Below are 18,085 nucleotides of genomic sequence, written 5' to 3' on the forward strand. Positions count from 1 at the left end.
GGTGTCTGTGAGTATAACAGAACTCATATGGCAGGCAAAAACCTGAGAAGATTCCTTACAGGAAGTGGCCTGTCTGACAAGTTGTTGTCCATCTTGGCTCTTTTTATTGAAGACTGAGGATCTTTGCTGTAACGTGACACTTCCTACGGCTCCCATAGGCTCTCAGAGCCCGGGAAAAAGCTGAATGATATCGAGGCAGCCTCTGGCTGAAACACATTATCGCGTTTGGCAAGTGGCCGATCAGAGGACAATGGGCTTAGGCGAGTGCACGAGTCGACCCCGTGCTTTATTTTCTTTCCTCTTTTTACCTAAACGCAGATTCCCGGTCGGAATATTATCGCTTTTTTACGAGAAAAATGGCATAAAAATGTATTTTAAACAGCGGTTGACATGCTTCGAAGTACGGTAATGGAATATTTAGACATTTTTGGTCACGAAATGCGCCATGCTCGTCACCCTTATTTACCCTTTCGGATAGTGTCTTGAACGCACGAACAAAACGCCGCTATTTGGATATAACAATGGATTATTTGGGACCAAACCAACATTTGTTATTGAAGTAGAAGTCCTGGGAGTGCATTCTGACGAAGAACAGCAAAGGTAATAACATTTTTCTTATAGTAAATCTGACTTTGGTGAGTGCTAAACTTGCTGGGTGTCTAAATAGCTAGCCCTGTGATGCCGGGCTATCTACTGAGAATATTGCAAAATGTGCTTTCACCGAAAAGCTATTTTAAAATCGGACATATCGAGTGCATAGAGGAGTTCTGTATCTATAATTCTTAAAATAATTGTTATGTTTTTTGTGAACGTTTATCGTGAGTAATTTAGTAAATTCACCGGATTGTTCAGTGGGAATGCTTGTCACATGCTAATGTAAAAAGCTGGTTTTTGATATAAATATGAACTTGATTGAACAAAACATGCATGTATTGTATAACATAATGTCCTAGGGTTGTCATCTGATGAAGATCATCAAAGGTTAGTGCTGCATTTAGCTGTGGTTTGGGTTTATGTGACATTATATGCTAGCTTGAAAAATGGGTGTCTGATTATTTCTGGCTGGGTACTCTGCTGACATAATCTAATGTTTTGCTTTCGTTGTAAAGCCTTTTTGAAATCGGACAGTGTGGTTAGATTAACGAGAGTCTTGTCTTTAAATGGTGTAAAATAGTCATATGTTTGAAAAATTGACGTTTTTGCATTTTTGAGGTATTTGAATATCGCGCCACGGGATTACACTGGCTGTTGAGTAGGTGGGACGCTAGCCCATAGAGGTTAACAGTGAAGAGGCGACTCCGGGATGCTGGCCTTCTAGGCAGATTTTCAAAGAAAAAGCCATATCTCAGACTGGCCAATAAAAAGAAAAGATTAAGATGGGCAAAAGAACACAGACACTGGACAGAGGAACTCTGCCTAGAAGTCCAGCATCCCGGAGTCGCCTCTTCATTGTTGACGTTGAGACTGGTGATTTGTGGGTACTATTTAATGAAGCTGCCAGTAAGGGCAAGCTAAGGAAGAAGCCAGGAAGGAGGAAGAGAAGGTCAAGGCCAGAAAAGCACAGCTGGAGCTTGAGTTCAAAGTAAGGGAAACTGCACAACAAATCATCAGTATGAATGACCAATTGACTGACTGACTGACACTTTTTTCGTGTCATGACCCTTTTGTGCCATTTATCACATATCACATTTATGATTTTCTGCATTGTAGAATAATAGTGAATACATCAAAACTATGAAATAACAAATATGGAACCATGTAGTCACCAAAACATTTTTATATTTGAGATTCTTCAAAGTAGCCACCCTTTGCCTTGATGACAGCTTTGTACGCTCTTGGCATTCTCTCGACCAGCGTCATGAGGTAGTCACCTGGAATCCATTTTAATTAACAGGTGTGCCTTGTTAAAAGTTAATTTGTGGAATTTCATTCCTTCTTAATGCGTTTCAGCCAATCAGTTGTGTTGTGACAAGGTAGGGTTGGTATACAGAAGATAGCCCTATTTGGTAAAAGACCAAGTTCATATTATGGCAAGAACAGCTCAAATAAGCAAAGAGAAACAACAGTCCATCACTATTTTAAGACATGAAGGTCAGTCAATGTGGAAGGTTTCAAGAACTTTGAAAGTCTCTTCAAATGCAGTTGCAAAAACCATCAAGCGCTATGAGGAAACTGACTCTCATGAGGACCGCCACAGGAAAGGGAGCCCCAGAGTTACCTCTGCTGCAGAGGATAAGTTCATTAGAGTCACCAGCCTCAGAAATTGCAGACCAAATAAATGCTTCACAGAGCTCAAGTAACAGACATATCTCAAAATCAACTGTTCAGACGAGACTGTGTGAATATAGCCTTCATGGTCGAATTGCTGCCAAGAAACCACTACTAAAGGACACCAATACGAAGAAGAGACTTGCTTGGGACAAGAAACATGAGCAATGGACATTAGACTGGTGGAAATCTGTCCTTTGGTCTGATGAGTCCAAATGTGAGATTTTTGGTTCCAACCGCCGTGTCTTTGTGAGATGCAGAATAGGTGAACGGATGATCTCCGCATGTGTGGTTCCCACAGTGACGCATGGAGGACGAGGTGTGATGGTGTGGGGTGCTTTGCTGGTGACACTGTTGGTGATTTATTTAGAATTCAAGGCACACTTAACCAGCATGGCTACTATTGCATTTTACATTGATACGCCATCCCATCTGGTTTGCGTTTAGTGGCACTATCATTTGTTTTTCAACAGGACAATGACCCAACACACCTCCAGGTTGTGTAAGGTCTATTTGACCAAGATGGAGAGTGATGGAGTGTTGCATCAGATGACCTGGCTTCCACAATCACCCGACCTCAACCCAATTGAGATGGTTTGGGATGAGTTGTACCGCAGAGTGAAGGAAAAGCAACCAACAAGTGCTCAGCTTATGTGGGAACTCCTTCAAGACTGTTGGAAAAGCATTCCAGGTGAATCTGGTTGAGAAAATGCCAAGAGTGTTTAACTCAAACCCTTATACTGACTAGTAACTTGCATGCATCACTAGTGAGCCTATTATTCACCCCAATGTAACGTCGGTGTTTGTCCCAGATCACTGTGCCCAGGGTCATGTGCCCATCTTCAACAAGGCCCTCTTCCCACCGGTCCCCCATGATTTGGGCCAGCAGGAACACCCATGTGAACTGCTCCTGCAGGGGGCGCTATACCGGTCTCTTCTAAACCCTAACCCACTAACCCTAAACCTTAACCTTAATCTTTAACCCTTAACCCTAAACCTTAACCCAATTCCATTTAAATGTAGGAAGTAAACTGAAATTACAATTCTGATTTTTTTCTCATAGTTGGCAATGAGGAAATTTGGAATTGATATTGGCATTTCAGTTTACTTCCTGAATTGGCTGAATTGAATCAACCATAACTCTAATCCAGGGTTTCCCAAACTCAGTCCTCGGGTCCCCAGGGGGTGCACGTTTTGTTTTTTCCTTAGCACTACACAGCTGATTCAAATAATCAACTAATCATCAAGTTTTGATCATTTGAATCAACTGTGTCGTGATAGGGCAAAAACGGAAACGTGCACCCCTTGGGGTCCCGAGGACCGAGTTTAGGAAACCCTGCTCTAACCCTTTACCCGAAACCTTCTAATCATACCAGCTGACCCTTACCCTCTACCTCTAACCCTACATCCCAAATCACTCTAACACCGAGACAAACAACTCTAGTGCACTGTCCAAAATGTATCGCAACAGTTGACAAACAACAAAAGGACCATCTGGCTTTTTTCACACGTTTACCTGAAAGAATCCGTACAGTAAGTGTGCTTGTCCTTGCAAATGACACAAACACAACCATGTTAGCTCTGATCAAAGCAATGACTCCATCGTTCTCTCATGAAAGCCTCGTACTGAAATGCAAGCCTGTGTCTGTTTGAATACACACAGATCTATGCAGAGCTCCTTTTCTTTTCTCTGGGATAATTAATTGATTGGACATGTATAGCGATTCTTAGACACCCAAACGCTTTGCAAATTAAGGGGGAAGCTCACCTCATCCACCTCCAATGTGTACCACCCACTTGGGTGATGCATGGCAATCAATTTGCACCAGAATGCTCACTACACATCAGCTATCAGGTGAGGAGTGATATATGCCAATTAGGAATGAGGGGGATGATAATGTGGCCAGGTTGGGAATTTAGCCAGGACACTGGGGATGACACCCCTACTTTTACGATAAGCACCATGGGTTTTTTTGTGACCACAGAGAGTCAGGACACCCGTTTAACATCCCATCCGAAAGACGGCACCCTACACAGGGCAATGTTCCCATCAATGCCTTGGGGTATTGGGATTGGAATTTCAACACCATTTACAGCAGCATCTGGTCTCCCATACCACCCTGCATCCCACCATCAGTGGGATGCAGGGTGGTATGCTGCTGGCATAGTCACCTGTTGAAGTATCCTATGGTTAGGAAAGCTTTTTTGGGATTGTCAATTCCCCTTTTTGTTGAAGTTGAGCTGAAGTGCTTTTGGGTACGCTTTGACTTTCTCTGTGTGTTTGATGTCTGGTAGAGACCAAAATAGTGTAATGCAATAATGGCAAGGAGTTTAGTGTATAATGGGAAACTAGGTGACCCTGGCTACAGCACAGAGATTCAACATCTCTATTCTCTTTACACAACAAGCTATTTCTGTCATTCAGATCAAATCAGACTTTGTTCTACAATGATGACTGAAGACTGGGCTCTGAAGCAAAACAGCTCTGAGACAAACAAAATTAAGTTAAAATATACTGCAACATATTGCATTGGGAATATTGTTTTAGCCGCAAACTCTTACCTCTTCTTGAAATAAAGATTTATTTCACATTTGAAGTCCCCTTTCCAGTCATTATGTGCCCTGTCTACACATACAGTACCACATTATAATGAATGATACTGCCACACTCAAAGGTGTTATGACTGGTTTCATAAATATGTTAAGAATGTCTTATGTATACCCCCTTTAGGTAAAGTGTTACCGATGTGTCACTCAATTATTTGGCCGTGACGCCATTTTGTCACATACGAACACTGACAAAAGATCTCAGACACACTTTTACTGGTGAGCACTCATTACATCATATATTATGGTATCCCAGTGCCAGCTATCCCTATGCAGAGCCAGCCCTTAGTGTTCTCATGTAAATCAGTTCAGCTGGAGGTTAAAGAAAACGAGCGGAATCTCACTCTGGCTGAGATGAGTTGGCGACAATCGCTTTTGTTCTCCAACTGGAAGTTATTGAATACAGTTTCTCCAAGAAAGGAAGTATTTGTCAGCATGAAATGAACACTTAGCGCCCCCCCAGGCTTGGTCCCAGTTTGCACTCTGTCCTTGGCTTGCCAAAAGCTTTCCAAAACACACTGGAGGTTACAAATGAGCTGGTCCACTCAATTACCCCATCCATATTTAATAAGATCTATTTTGCTGGTGCCACTTTGTTTATGCTGCTATTATTTTGTTAGGGCTTAAATCGCAATTTAGCTAAGCTGTTAGCTAAGCTGTTAGCTGTTGGTGCCCCCCCCTTGAGTTTGTGCTGTGGGGGAGATCTTCGTGGGCTATACTCGGCCTTGTCTCAGGATGGTAAGTTGGTGGATGAAGATATCTCTCTAGTGGTGTGGGGGCTGTGCTTTGGCAGAGTGGATGGGGTTATATCCTGCCCGTTTGGCCCTGTCCGGGGGTATTGTCGGACAGGACCACAGTGTCTCCTGACACCTCCTGTCTCAGCCTCCAGTATTTATGCTGCAATAGTTTGTGTCGGGGGGCTAGGGTCAGTCTGTTATCTGGAGTATTTCTCATGTCTTATCCGGTGTCCTGTGTGAATTTAAGTATGCTCTCTCTAATTATTTTTCTTTCTTTCTCTCTTTCTCTCTCTCGGAGGACCTGAGCCCTAGGACCATGCCTCAGGACTACCTGGCCTGATGACTCCTTGCGGTCCCCAGTCCACCTGGTTGTGCTGCTGCTCCAGGTTCAACTGTTCTGCCTGCGGCTATGGAACCTTGACCTGTTCACATTTACTCCTGAGGCGCTGACATGTTGCACCCTCTATAACCACTGTGATTATTATTATTTGACCCTGCTGGTCATCTATGAACATTTTAACATCCTGGCCATGTTCTGTTATAATCTCTACCCGGCACAGCCAGAAGAGGACTGGCCACCCCTCATAGCCTGGTTCCTCTCTAGGTTTCTTCCAAGGTTCTGGCCTTTATAGGGAGTTTTTCCTAGCAACCGTGCTTCTACACCTGCATTGCTTGCTGTTTGGGGTTTTAGGCTGGGTTTCTGTACAGCACTTTGTGACAGCTGATGTAAGAAGGGCTTTATAAATACATTTGATTTGATTTGATAGCTGAGTGACCGTTTTGCATGAATGTGTTGTTGTTCCCCTATAAAATATGACCGTACTACGGATAAGTGAGAATAGAGGTTACTTTCATATTATGTTTTAAATTAACCTATCGCACACAGAAGGACAACTTCCCATGTTCTTGGTGAATCCTCCCCTTTCAGACACTCTGTTGTACTGCATCTCTGAGGAGAATAGTGAATAGACACAGTGAATAAGAAAGACCTTCAGCTCTTACCACTGTCCAGGTGGTTAGACTTAATGATTTTCTCAGAGTATTCCGATATACTGGAACATTCAATCTGGGGAAAAAGCAAAACAAAAATAATTTCAAACATTTTGACACTAATACCACTGATCACCAAAGTAAAGAGATGCTTGAACTCATTACGGGACTGACAAAAGGCTTAAGTTACTACCGTGCATCACATGTGGAGAATGTTTGGATCATAATGGTGGAATATGCCACTCTCTAACTATGTCCAACCAGATGGGGTCTGAGACGGTAGTTAGCACTGGGAGTCCAGAACTTGAAGTGTTCTTTAGTAGAGTTAAAGAAGCAAAGAATTTAACAGTCCAGCTGTCAGAGCTGCGTACTTCAGGTAATGGGCCAAGTAGAGGTTACTCACAAGTCGCCTGCCCGCAGTCCTCCCAATGGAAGCAGGACCTGAAGAACCTGTCGCCCACTCACGCTCTCTCTTTTATTTCTCTCTCTCTCTCTCTCTCTCTCTCTCTCTCTCTCTCTCTCTCCCTTTAACACAGACACACTCACAAGGCACACTGACACGAGCACGCACACACACACACACACACACACACACACACACACACACACACACACACACACACACACACACACACACACACACAGAGCACAGAGCACAGAGCACAGAGCACAGCGAGATAGGCGTCTCAAGTAAAATGTCACATTTGCACAGCTTGATCTCTGCCTGTATGAAAAAAGCAGCTCACCCCATGTCAGTGGTACTCTGCCGTCCTGTCTGGATTTCACAATGGCCACACTTTAGGGGCCCGAGGCCCATAGACTGGAACCCCACCAGGAGCGCCCAACTGCGCCAACTTCACATCCAATGTACTTGATTTATTGAACTGACAAGAATTTTGTTTTTATACAATAAAGAAGTTTTTATACAAGAAAGGCACTCCTCTATCAACTTTAAAGAATTCAATTGAAAGCCTTCACAGGAATAAAGCAGGGACACAGTCATACCGTCCGTAATGGGTCTGCGGTCAAACGACCACCCCTCATCACTGTCAAACGCTCCCTAAAACACTTCAGCGAGCAGGCCTTTTTAATCAACCTGGCCCGGGTATCCTGGAACGATATTGACCTCATTCTGTCAGTAGAGGATGCCTGGTTATTCTTTAAAAGTGCTTTCCTCACCATCTTAAATAAGCATGCCCCATTCAAAAAATGTAGAACCAGGAACAGATATAGCCCTTGGTTCACTCCAGACCTGACTGCCCTTGACCAGCACAAAAACATCCTGTGGCATACTGCATTAGCATCGAATAGCCCCTGCGATATGCAACTTTTCAGGGAAGTTAGGAACCAATATACACAGGCAGTTAGGAAAGCAAAGGCTAGCTTTTTCAAACAGAAATTTGCATCCTGTAGCTCTAACTCCAAAAAGTTCTGGGACACTGTAAAGTCCATGGAGAATAAGAGCACCTTCTCCCAGCTGCCCACGGCACTGAGGCTAGGAAACACTGTCACCACTAATAAATCCACGATAATTGAGAATTTCAATAAGCACCCCCCACAGCAACTTGCACAAGCCTCCCCCATTTCTCCTTCACCCAAATCCAGATAGCTGATGTTCTGAAAGAGTTACAATATCTGGACCCCAAAAAAATCAGCAGGGCTAGACAATCTGGACACTCTCGTTCTAAAATTATCCGCCGAAATTGTTGCAACCCCTATTACTAGCCTGTTCAACCTCTCTTTCGTATCGTCTGAGATCCCCAAAGATTGGAAAGCTGCCGCGGTCATCCCCCTCTTCAAAGGGGGAGACACTCTAGACCCAAACTACTACAGACCTATATCTATCCAACCCTGCCTTTCTAAGGTCTTCGCAAGCCAAGTTAACAAACAGATCAGCGACCATTTCGAATCCCACCGTACCTTCTCCGCTATGCAATCTGGTTTCCGAGCTGGTCATGGGTGCACCTCAGCCACGCTCAAGGTCCTAAACAATATCATAACCGCCATCGATAAGAGACAATACTGTGCAGCTGTATTCATTGACCTGGCCAAGGATTTCAACTGTCAATCACCACATTCTTATCCGCAGGCTCAGCAGCCTTGGTTTCTCAAATGACTGCCTCGCCTGGTTCACCAACTACTTCTCAGATAGAGTTCAGTGTGTCAAATCAGAGGGCCTGTTGACCGGGCCTCTGGCAGTCTCTATGGGGGTGCCACAAGGTTTAGTTCTCTGGACGACTCACTTCTCTGTACTGTATACATCAATGATGTCGCTCTTGCTGCTGGTGATTCTCTGACCCACCTAAGCAGATGACACCATTCTGTATACTTCTGGCTTTTCTTTAGACACTGTGCTAACTAACCTCCAGACGAGCTTCAATGCCATACAACTCTCCTTCCGTGGCCTCCAACTGCTCTTAAATGCAAGTAAAACTAAATGCATGCTATTCAACCGATCGCTGCCCACACCTGCCCGCCCGTCCAGCATCACTACTCTGGACGGTTCTGACTTAGAATATGTGGACAACTACAAATACCTAGGTGTCTGGTTAGACTGTAAACTCTCCTTACAGACTCACATTAAGCATCTCCAATCCAAAATTAAATCTATAATCGGCTTCCTATTTCGCAACAAAGCATATTTCCCTCATGCTGCCAAACATACCCTCGTAAAACTGACTATCCTACTGATCCTTGACTTCGGTGATGTCATTTACAAAATAGCCTCCAATACCCTACTCAGCAAATTGGATGCAGTCTATCACAGTGCCATCCGTTTTGTCACCAAAGCCCCATATACCACCCACCACTGCGACCTGTATGCTCTCGTTGGCTGGCCCTCGCTTCATATTCGCCGCCAAACCTACTGGCTCCAGGTCATCTATAAGTCTTTGCTAGGTAAAGCCCCGCCTTATCTCAGCTCACTGGTCACCATAGCAGCACCCACCAGTAGCACGTGCTCCAGCAGGTATATTTCACTGGTCACCCCCAAAGCCAGTTCCTACTTTGGCCGCCTTTCCTTCCAGTTCTCTGCTGCCAATGACTGGAACGAACTGCAAAAATCACTGAAGCTGGAGACTCATATCTCCCTCACTAACTTTAAGCACCAGCTGTCAGAGCAGCTCACAGATCACTGCACCTGTACATAGCTCATCTGTAAATAGCCCATCCAACTACCTCATCCCCATACTGTTATTTTATTTTGCTCCTTTGCACCCCGGTATCTCTACTTGCACATTCATCTTCTTCACATCTATCACTCCAGTGTTTAATTGCCATATTGTAATTATTTTGCCACTGTGGCCTATTTATTGCCTTACCTCCCTCATCCTACCTCATTTGAACACACTGTATATAGACTTTTTCTATTGTATTTTGACTGTATGTTTGTTTATTCCATGTGAAACTCTGTGTTGTTGTTTGTGACGCACTGCTTTGCTTTATCTTGGCCAGGTCACAGTTGTAAATGAGAACTTGTTCTCAACTAGCCTACCTGGTTAAATAAAGGTGAAATAAAAAATAAAATAAAAAATAATAAAAATAAATACCCATCAATATTAATCCTTGAAAGTGTCCGGATTCTGCAGTTATAGACTTCTACTCCCACTATGGGCTTGTATCCAGGGTAAGGTAGGTTACTTTCGAAATGTAATCTGTTACAGTTACTAGTTACCTGTCCAAAATTGTAGTCGGCAATGTAACTTTTGGATTACCCAAACTCAGTTATGTAATCTGATTACTTTCAGTAACTTTTGAATTACTTTCCCCTTAAGAGGCATTAGAAGAAGACAAAAAGGATCCATCAAACGCATTTGGTGTGTCGTCATAGTGGTCTCTGACATGTGGTCAGACTCGCTCAGCTGGAACAAACTTAAACTTGCACCTTTTTTCAATGCTGAATTGATTGTCATTGAGAAAACAGAAAGTTGTCATAATGTACTTTTTGCAAACATCCTTTCTGAGTTTAAAAGTAATCCAGGAAGTAATCATCTTGTTTTTCAAAAGTATCTTTAATCTCATTACAATATTTCTGCTGGTAATGTAATTTATTACAGTTTTTTTGTAACCAGTTTACATGTAATAGAAGACATGTAATCAGTTACTCCCCAACCCTGCAAGTATCTCTGAGCTGTACGAGGTGATTCATGCTCTACACCACCCATTTATTCTCTGGAAAACAGAGAGGACAGGGCGACAGGGTGAAGCTGGCTAATGCTGGAGCCCTTGGTAAAGCCGGGGTAGAAGGACCCAGCTGTGGCTTGCCTTCTCCGTGCATTGCTGTTCTGGAGCTGTCAACCTGGGCACAGCTGGACCTCTACAACCCATTAGTAGCAGTGCCCATGGTAATCAGTCAGCTACCAGCCTGCCACCACTGGCCACACACATCTGTTCCCCCAGTCCTGGCCTGCTGTAAAATGGCATGTAGAGGAGAGAATGCCATCGATAATGTGTAGCCCTCACTGCTGCTCGATCATCCTATTTTTCCAACTTAATTGAGGAAAATAAGAACAATCCGAAATATCTTTTTGATACTGTCGCAAAGCTAACTAAAAAGCAGCATTCCCCAAGAGAGGATGGCTTTCACTTCAGCAGTAATAAATTCATGACCTTCTTTGAGGAAAAGATCATGATCATTAGAAAGCAAATTACGGACTCCTCTTTAAATCTGCGTATTCCTCCAAAGCTCCGTTGTCCTGAGTCTGCACAACTCTGGAAGGACCTAGGATCAAGGGAGACACTAAAGTGTTTTAGTACTATATCTCTTGACACAATGTTGAAAATAATCATGGCCTCTAAACCTTCAAGCTGCATACTGGACCCTATTCCAACTAAACTACTGAAAGAGCTGCTTCCTGTGCTTGGCCCTCCTATGTTGAACATAATAAACGGCTCTCTATCCACCGGATGTGTACCAAGCTCACTAAAAGTGGCAGTAATAAAGCCTCTCTTGAAAAAGCCAAATCTTGACCCAGAAAATATAAAAACCTATCGGCCTATATCGAATCTTCCATTCCTCTCAAAAACTTTTGAAAAAGCTGTTGCGCAGCAACTCACTGCCTTCCTAAAGACAAACAATGTATAGGAAACGCTTCAGTCTGGTTTTAGACCCCATCATAGCACTGAGACTGCACTTGTGAAGGTGGTAAATGACCTTTTAATGGTGTCAGACCGAGGCTCTGTATCTGTCCTCGTGCTCCTAGATCTTAGTGCTGCTTTTGATACCATCGATCACCACATTCTTTTGGAGATTGGACACCCAAATTGGTCTACACGGACAAGTTCTGGTCTGGTTTAGATCTTATCTGTCTGAAAGATATCAGTTTGGCTCTGTGAATGGTTTGTCCTCTGACAAATCAACTGTAAATTTCGGTGTTCCTCAAGGTTCCGTTTTAGGACCACTATTATTTTCAATATATATTTTACCTCTTGGGGATGTCATTCGAAAACATAATGTTACATTTCACCGCTATGCGGATGACACACAGCTGTACATTTCAATGAAACATGGTGAAGCCCCAAAATTGCCCTCGCTAGAAGCCTATGTTTCAGACATAAGGAAGTGGATGGCTGCAAACTTTCTACTTTTAAACTCGGACAAAACAGAGATGCTTGTTCTAGGTCCCAAGAAACAAAGAGATCTTCTGTTGAATCTGACAATTAATCTTGATGGTTGTACAGTCGTCTCAAATAAAACTGTGAAGGACCTCGGTGTAACGGGCGTCGTATAGAGGGGACCAAGGCGCAGCGTGTTGAGTGCTCATAATTATATTTGAATGAAAATGAACACTTTGACAAAAGAAACAAAAGGACAGCCAACAGTTCTGTCAGGTTACATTAACGAAACAGAAAACAACTACCCACACAAACCAGGTGGAAAAAGGCTGCCTAAGTATGGTTCCCAATCAGAGATAACAATAGACAGCTGCCTCTGATTGGAAACCATACCTGGCCAAAACATAGACACACAACACATAGAATGCCCACCCCATATGACACCCTGACCTAACTAAACAGAGAAAAAACAGCTCTCTTAGATCAGGGCGTGACAGTACCCCCCCCAAGGTGCGACCTGAACCTATAGGGGAGGGTCCGGGTGGGCATCGCATCTGTACTTGGCGGCGACTCTGGTTCGGGGCGTAGCACCCCCACCCCACCGCCCGCTGATCCCCTCGTATCTGTGTGTCCGGAGGAACCAGACCGTGGATCATCGCCGGAGGCTTTGGAACGCTGACCGCCGCTGAAGACTCTGGGCTGCGGACCGCTGCTGAAGACTCTGGGCTGCCGGACCACCGTTGAAGACTCTGGACTGAGGACCGTCGCTGAAGACTCGGGACTGGGGAGCGTCGCTGGAGGCTCCGGACTGAGGAGCGTCGCTGGAGGCTCCGGACTGGGGAGCATCACTGGAGGCTCCAGACTGGGGAGCGTCGCTGGAGGCTCCGGACTGGAGAGCGTCGCTGGAGGCTCCGGACTGAGGAGTGTTGCTGGAGGCTCCGAACTGGAGAGCGTCGTTGTAGGTTCCGGTCTGGGGACCGTGGCTGCAGGCTCCATGCCATGGATCATCACTACAGGTTCCGCGCCATGGATCATCACTGGAGGCTTCGTGCCATGGATCATCTCTACAGGCTCCGGGCCATGGATTATCCCTACAGGCTCCGGACCATGGATTACCTCTGGAGGCTTCGTGCCATGGAACATCCCTACAGGCTCCGGGCCATGGATCATCACTGGAGGCTTCGTGCCATGGATCATCTCTACAGGCTTCGGACCATAGATCATCACTGGAGGCTTTACTCGTGGAGCTGGAACAGGTCTCACCGGACTGGAGAGACGCACTGAAGACCGGGTGCGCAGAACTGGCACAGGGTATACTGGACCATGGAGGCGCACTGGCGGGAGAGTGCGAGGAGCAGACACCGTACGTACTGGGCTATGGAGGTGCACTGGAGGGAGAGTGCGAGGAGCAGACACATGCTCACCACGATAAGCACGGGGAGTTGGCTCAGGTCTCACCCCTGGCCCTGCCAAACTACCCGGGTGCCCCCCCCAAAAAGAAATTGGGGGGCTGCCTCTCGTTCATCCCTGGTAAGCTACGATACCTGTCCAAAACCTGGCCCCAAGTCCAGTTTCTCCTTTCGATCCACTCCTCCATCGACCAGGTATCCATCTCTGCCCGGGCACGCCGCTTGATCCAATCGTGGTGGGTAGTTCTGTAACGGGTGTCGTATAGAGGGGACCAAGGCGCAGCGTGTTGAGTGCTCATAATTGTATTTTAATGAAAACGAACACTTTGACAAAAGAAACAAAATGACAGCCAACAGTTCTGTTAGGTTACATTAACGAAACAGAAAACAACTACCCACACAAACCAGGTGGAAAAGGGCTGCCTAAGTATGGCTCCCAATCAGAGACAACGATAGACAGCTGCCTTTGATTGGAAACCATACCCGGCCAAAACATAGACACACAACACATAGAATGCCCACCCCATATCACACCCTGACCTAACTAAACAGAGAAAAAACAGCTCTCTTAGGTCAGGGCGTGACACTCGGCGTTACTCTGGACCCTGATCTCTCTTTTGAAGAACATATCAAGACTGTTTCAAGGACAGCTTTTTTCCATCTACGTAACATTGCAAAAATCTGAAACTTTCTGTCCAAAAATTATGATGAAAAATGTATCCATCCTTTAGTTACTTCTAGGTTGGACTACTGCAATGCTCTACTTTCCGGCTACCCGGATAAAGCACTAAACAAACTTCAGTTAGTGCTAAATATGGCTGCTAGAATCCTGACTAGAACCAAAAAAATGTGATCATATTACTCCAGTGCTAGCCTCCCTACACTGACTTCCTATTAAGGCAAGGGCTGATTTCAAGGTTTTACTGCTAACCTACAAAGCATTACATGGGCTTGCTCCTACCTATCTTTCCGATTTGGTCCTGCCGTACATACCTACATGTACGCTACGGTCACAAGACGCAGGCCTCCTAATTGTCCCTACAATTTCTAAGCAAACAGCTGGAGGCAGGGCTTTCTTCCATCGAGCTCCATTTTTATGGAATGGTCTGCCTACCCATGTGAGAGACGCAGACTCGGTCTCAACCTTTAAGTCTTTACTGAAGACTCATCTCTTCAGTAGGTCCTATGATTGAGTGTAGTCTGGCCCAGGAGTGTGAAGGTGAACGGAAAGGCTCTGGAGCAACGAACCGCCCTTGCTGTCTCTGCCTGGCCGGTTCCCCTCTCTCCACTGGGATTCTCTGCCTCTAACCCTATTACAGGGGCTAAGTCACTGGCTTACTGGTGTTCTTCAATGCCGTCCCTAGGAGGGGGGCGTCACTTGAGTGGGTTGAGTCACTGACGTGGTCTTCCTGTCTGGGTTGGCGCCCCCCCTTGGGTTGTGCCGTGGCGGAGATCTTTGTGGGCTATACTCGGCCTTGTCTCAGGATGGTAAGTTGGTGGTTGAAGATATCCCTCAAGTGGTGTGTGGGCTGTGCTTTGGCAAAGTGGGTGGGGTTATATCCTGCCTTTTGGCCCTGTCCGGGGGTATCATCGGATGGGGCCACAGTGTCTCCTGACCCTTCCTGTCTCAGCCTCCAGTATTTATGCTGCAGTAGTTTTTGTGTCGGGGGGCTAGGGTCAGTCTGTTATATCTGGAGTATTTCTCATGTCTTATCCGGTATTCTGTGTGAATTTAAGTATGCTCTCTCTAATTCTCTCTTTCTTTCTTTCTTTCTCTCTCTCGGAGGACCTGAGCCCTTGGACCATGCCTCAGGACAACCTGGCATGATGACTCCTTGCTGTCCCCAGTCCACCTGGCCGTGCTGCTGCTCCAGTTTCAACTGTTCTGCCTGCGGCTATGGAACCCTGACCTGTTCACCGGACGTGCTACCTGTCCCAGACCTGCTGTTTTCAACTCTCTAGAGACAGCAGGAGCGGTAGAGATACTCTCAATGATCGGCTATGAAAAGCCAACTGACATTTACTCTTGAGGTGCTGACTTGTTGCACCTTCGACAACTACTGTGATTATTATTATTTGACCATGCTGGTCATTTATGAACATTTGAACATCTTGGCCATGTTCTGTTATAATCTCCACCTGGCACAGCCAGAAGAGGACTGGCCACCCCTCATAGCCTGGTTCCTCTCTAGGTTTCTTCCTAGGTTTTGGCCTTTCTAGGGAGTTTTTCCTAGCCACCGTGCTTCTACACCTGCATTACTTGCTGTTTGGGGTTTTAGGCTGGGTTTCTGTACAGCACTTTGAGATATCAGCTGATGTAAGAAGGGCTATATAAATACATTTGATTTGATTTGATTTGTAGCCTATGAGTGTGTGTGTGCGCGTGTGTGTGTGTCAGCTCACACTAATTGGCACTGATTTCTCCCCTTGCCCGAAGACAGTGACAGATCCAGCACCTACCTTCAGTGCCATGCCTGAGTGGGCACTCTCACCCACAGAGATCTGTATGCCCCTCACATTGGTGCCAGAAGGTGCCCAATGGTGCCAGAAGGCATCAATCTATCTCTCACCCACAGGCAGTCACATAGCTCCTCCTCCCTGGAGACAGTCTCCAATTGTCACATAGCTACCTCTAAGGAATACATTTCACAAGGTTGGCTTAAAGGCAGGCAAATATCTGCATGCAGACTGTTCAACTAAGTGTTGCGCGGTATTGGTATTGGAAGAACAGTAATTTGACCAGATGATCCAGACACACACACACACACACACACACACACACACACACACACACACACACACACACACACACACACACACACACACACACACACACACACACACACACACACACGCGCCCTCAGAACAGCCTCAATTCATCAGGTGCATGTACTCTGGTGTCGAAAGAGTTCCACAGGGATGCTGGCCCATGTTGACTCCAATGCTTCCCACAGTGGTGTCAAGTTGGCTGGATGTCCTTTGGGAAGTGGACTATTCTTGACATACATGGCATTGCTGTTCTTGACAGCAGAATAGGAGTTCTTGATACACTCAAACCGGTGCGCCTGGCACCTACTACCATACCCCGTTCAAAGGCACTCAAATCTTTTGTCTGGCCCATTCACCCTCTGAATGGCACAAATACACAATCCATGTCTTAGTTGTCTCAAAGCTTTAAAATCGTCTTTAACTTGAAGTGGATTTAAGGTGAAGGTGACATCAATAAGGGATGATAACTTTCATCTGGTAAGTCTATGTCATGGAAAGAGCAGGGGTTCCTAATATTTTGTACACTCAGTGTAATTGCACATAGCGTAGTTGAACCACTGGGAGATTCCACGCCAGCGTAGAAACTTCATTAGGAGGAAGGATGTTTGACATGCTTTTTACATTTAGAGTTTATTTCCAAAACGCTATATCGACCAAATTTTGTTTTGTCATCAGAAATTATTGCTTATGGGTACCTTCATGTGTGTGTAAAATATTACTGCTCTCAGATGTTTTATTAATAGATTTTAGGTGTGAATTAAAATGTTTTTCTTGAAAAACGCTATTTATTAATTATTTACCTGAAATTGAATGTTGGTATCCTGTATATTTGATGCTGATATGTAGTTGTCTCATCCAGATACAGTGCCTTCAGAAAGTATTCATACCGGTTGACTTATTCCACATTTGTTGTGTTACAGCCTGAATTCAAAATGGATTAAATATATGTTTTTTCTCACCCATCTACACACAATGCCCCATAATGACAAAGTGAAAACATGTTTTTAAAATTATTAGCAATTTTATAGAAAATGAAATACAGAAGCATCTCTTTTATATAAGTATTCACACCCCTGAGTCAATACATGTTATAATAACTTTATTATTCTTATTATTCTTTAAAATATTCTTCAAACTCTGTCAAGTTGGTTATTGATCATTGCTAGACAGCCATTTTCAAGTCTTGCCATAGATTTTCAAACCGATTTAAGTCAAAACTGTAACAAGGCCATTCAGGAAAATTCTATGTCGTCTTGCTAAGCAACTCCAGTACATATTTGGCTTTGTGTTTCAAGTTATTGTAATGTTGAAAGGTGAATTTATCTCCCAGTATCTGTTGAAAGCAGACTGAACCATGTTTTCTTCTAGGGTTTGCCTGTGCTTAGCTCTATTTCATTTATTTTTATCTCAAAAACTCCTTAGTCCTTGCCGATGACAAGCATACCCATAACATGATGCAGCCACCACCATGCTGGAAAATATGAAGAGTGGTACTCTGTGATGTGTTGTGTTGGATTTGTTTTGTATTCAGAACATAAAGTGAATTTCTTTGTTTTACTTTAGTTCCTTATTGCAAACTGTATGCATGTTTTGGAATAATTGTATTCTGTACAGGCTTCCTTATTTTCATTCTGTCATTTATGTAAGTATTGGGTAGTAACTACAATGTTGTTGATCCATCCTCAGTCCATCCTCCTATCACAGCCATTAAACTTTGTAACTGTTTTAAAGTCACCATTGGCCTCATGGTGA

At 44.6% G+C, this 18,085-nt stretch overlaps 1 protein-coding gene across 1 annotated transcript in view; it reads right to left on the reverse strand.

The window, feature by feature from the left end:
* LOC106573178 (protein arginine N-methyltransferase 8-B) overlaps positions 1–18,085 on the reverse strand; it is a 48,777-nt gene that overhangs the window by 23,094 nt on the left and 7,598 nt on the right. The window contains exon 4 of the mRNA XM_014147925.2: positions 6,615–6,678. Within this exon, the coding sequence (XP_014003400.1) occupies positions 6,615–6,678 (64 nt within the window). The remainder of the gene's footprint in view (positions 1–6,614; positions 6,679–18,085) is intronic.

Source organism: Salmo salar, chromosome ssa16 (assembly GCF_905237065.1).
Source record: "Salmo salar chromosome ssa16, Ssal_v3.1, whole genome shotgun sequence".
NCBI classification, from domain to species: Eukaryota; Metazoa; Chordata; class Actinopteri; order Salmoniformes; family Salmonidae; genus Salmo; species Salmo salar.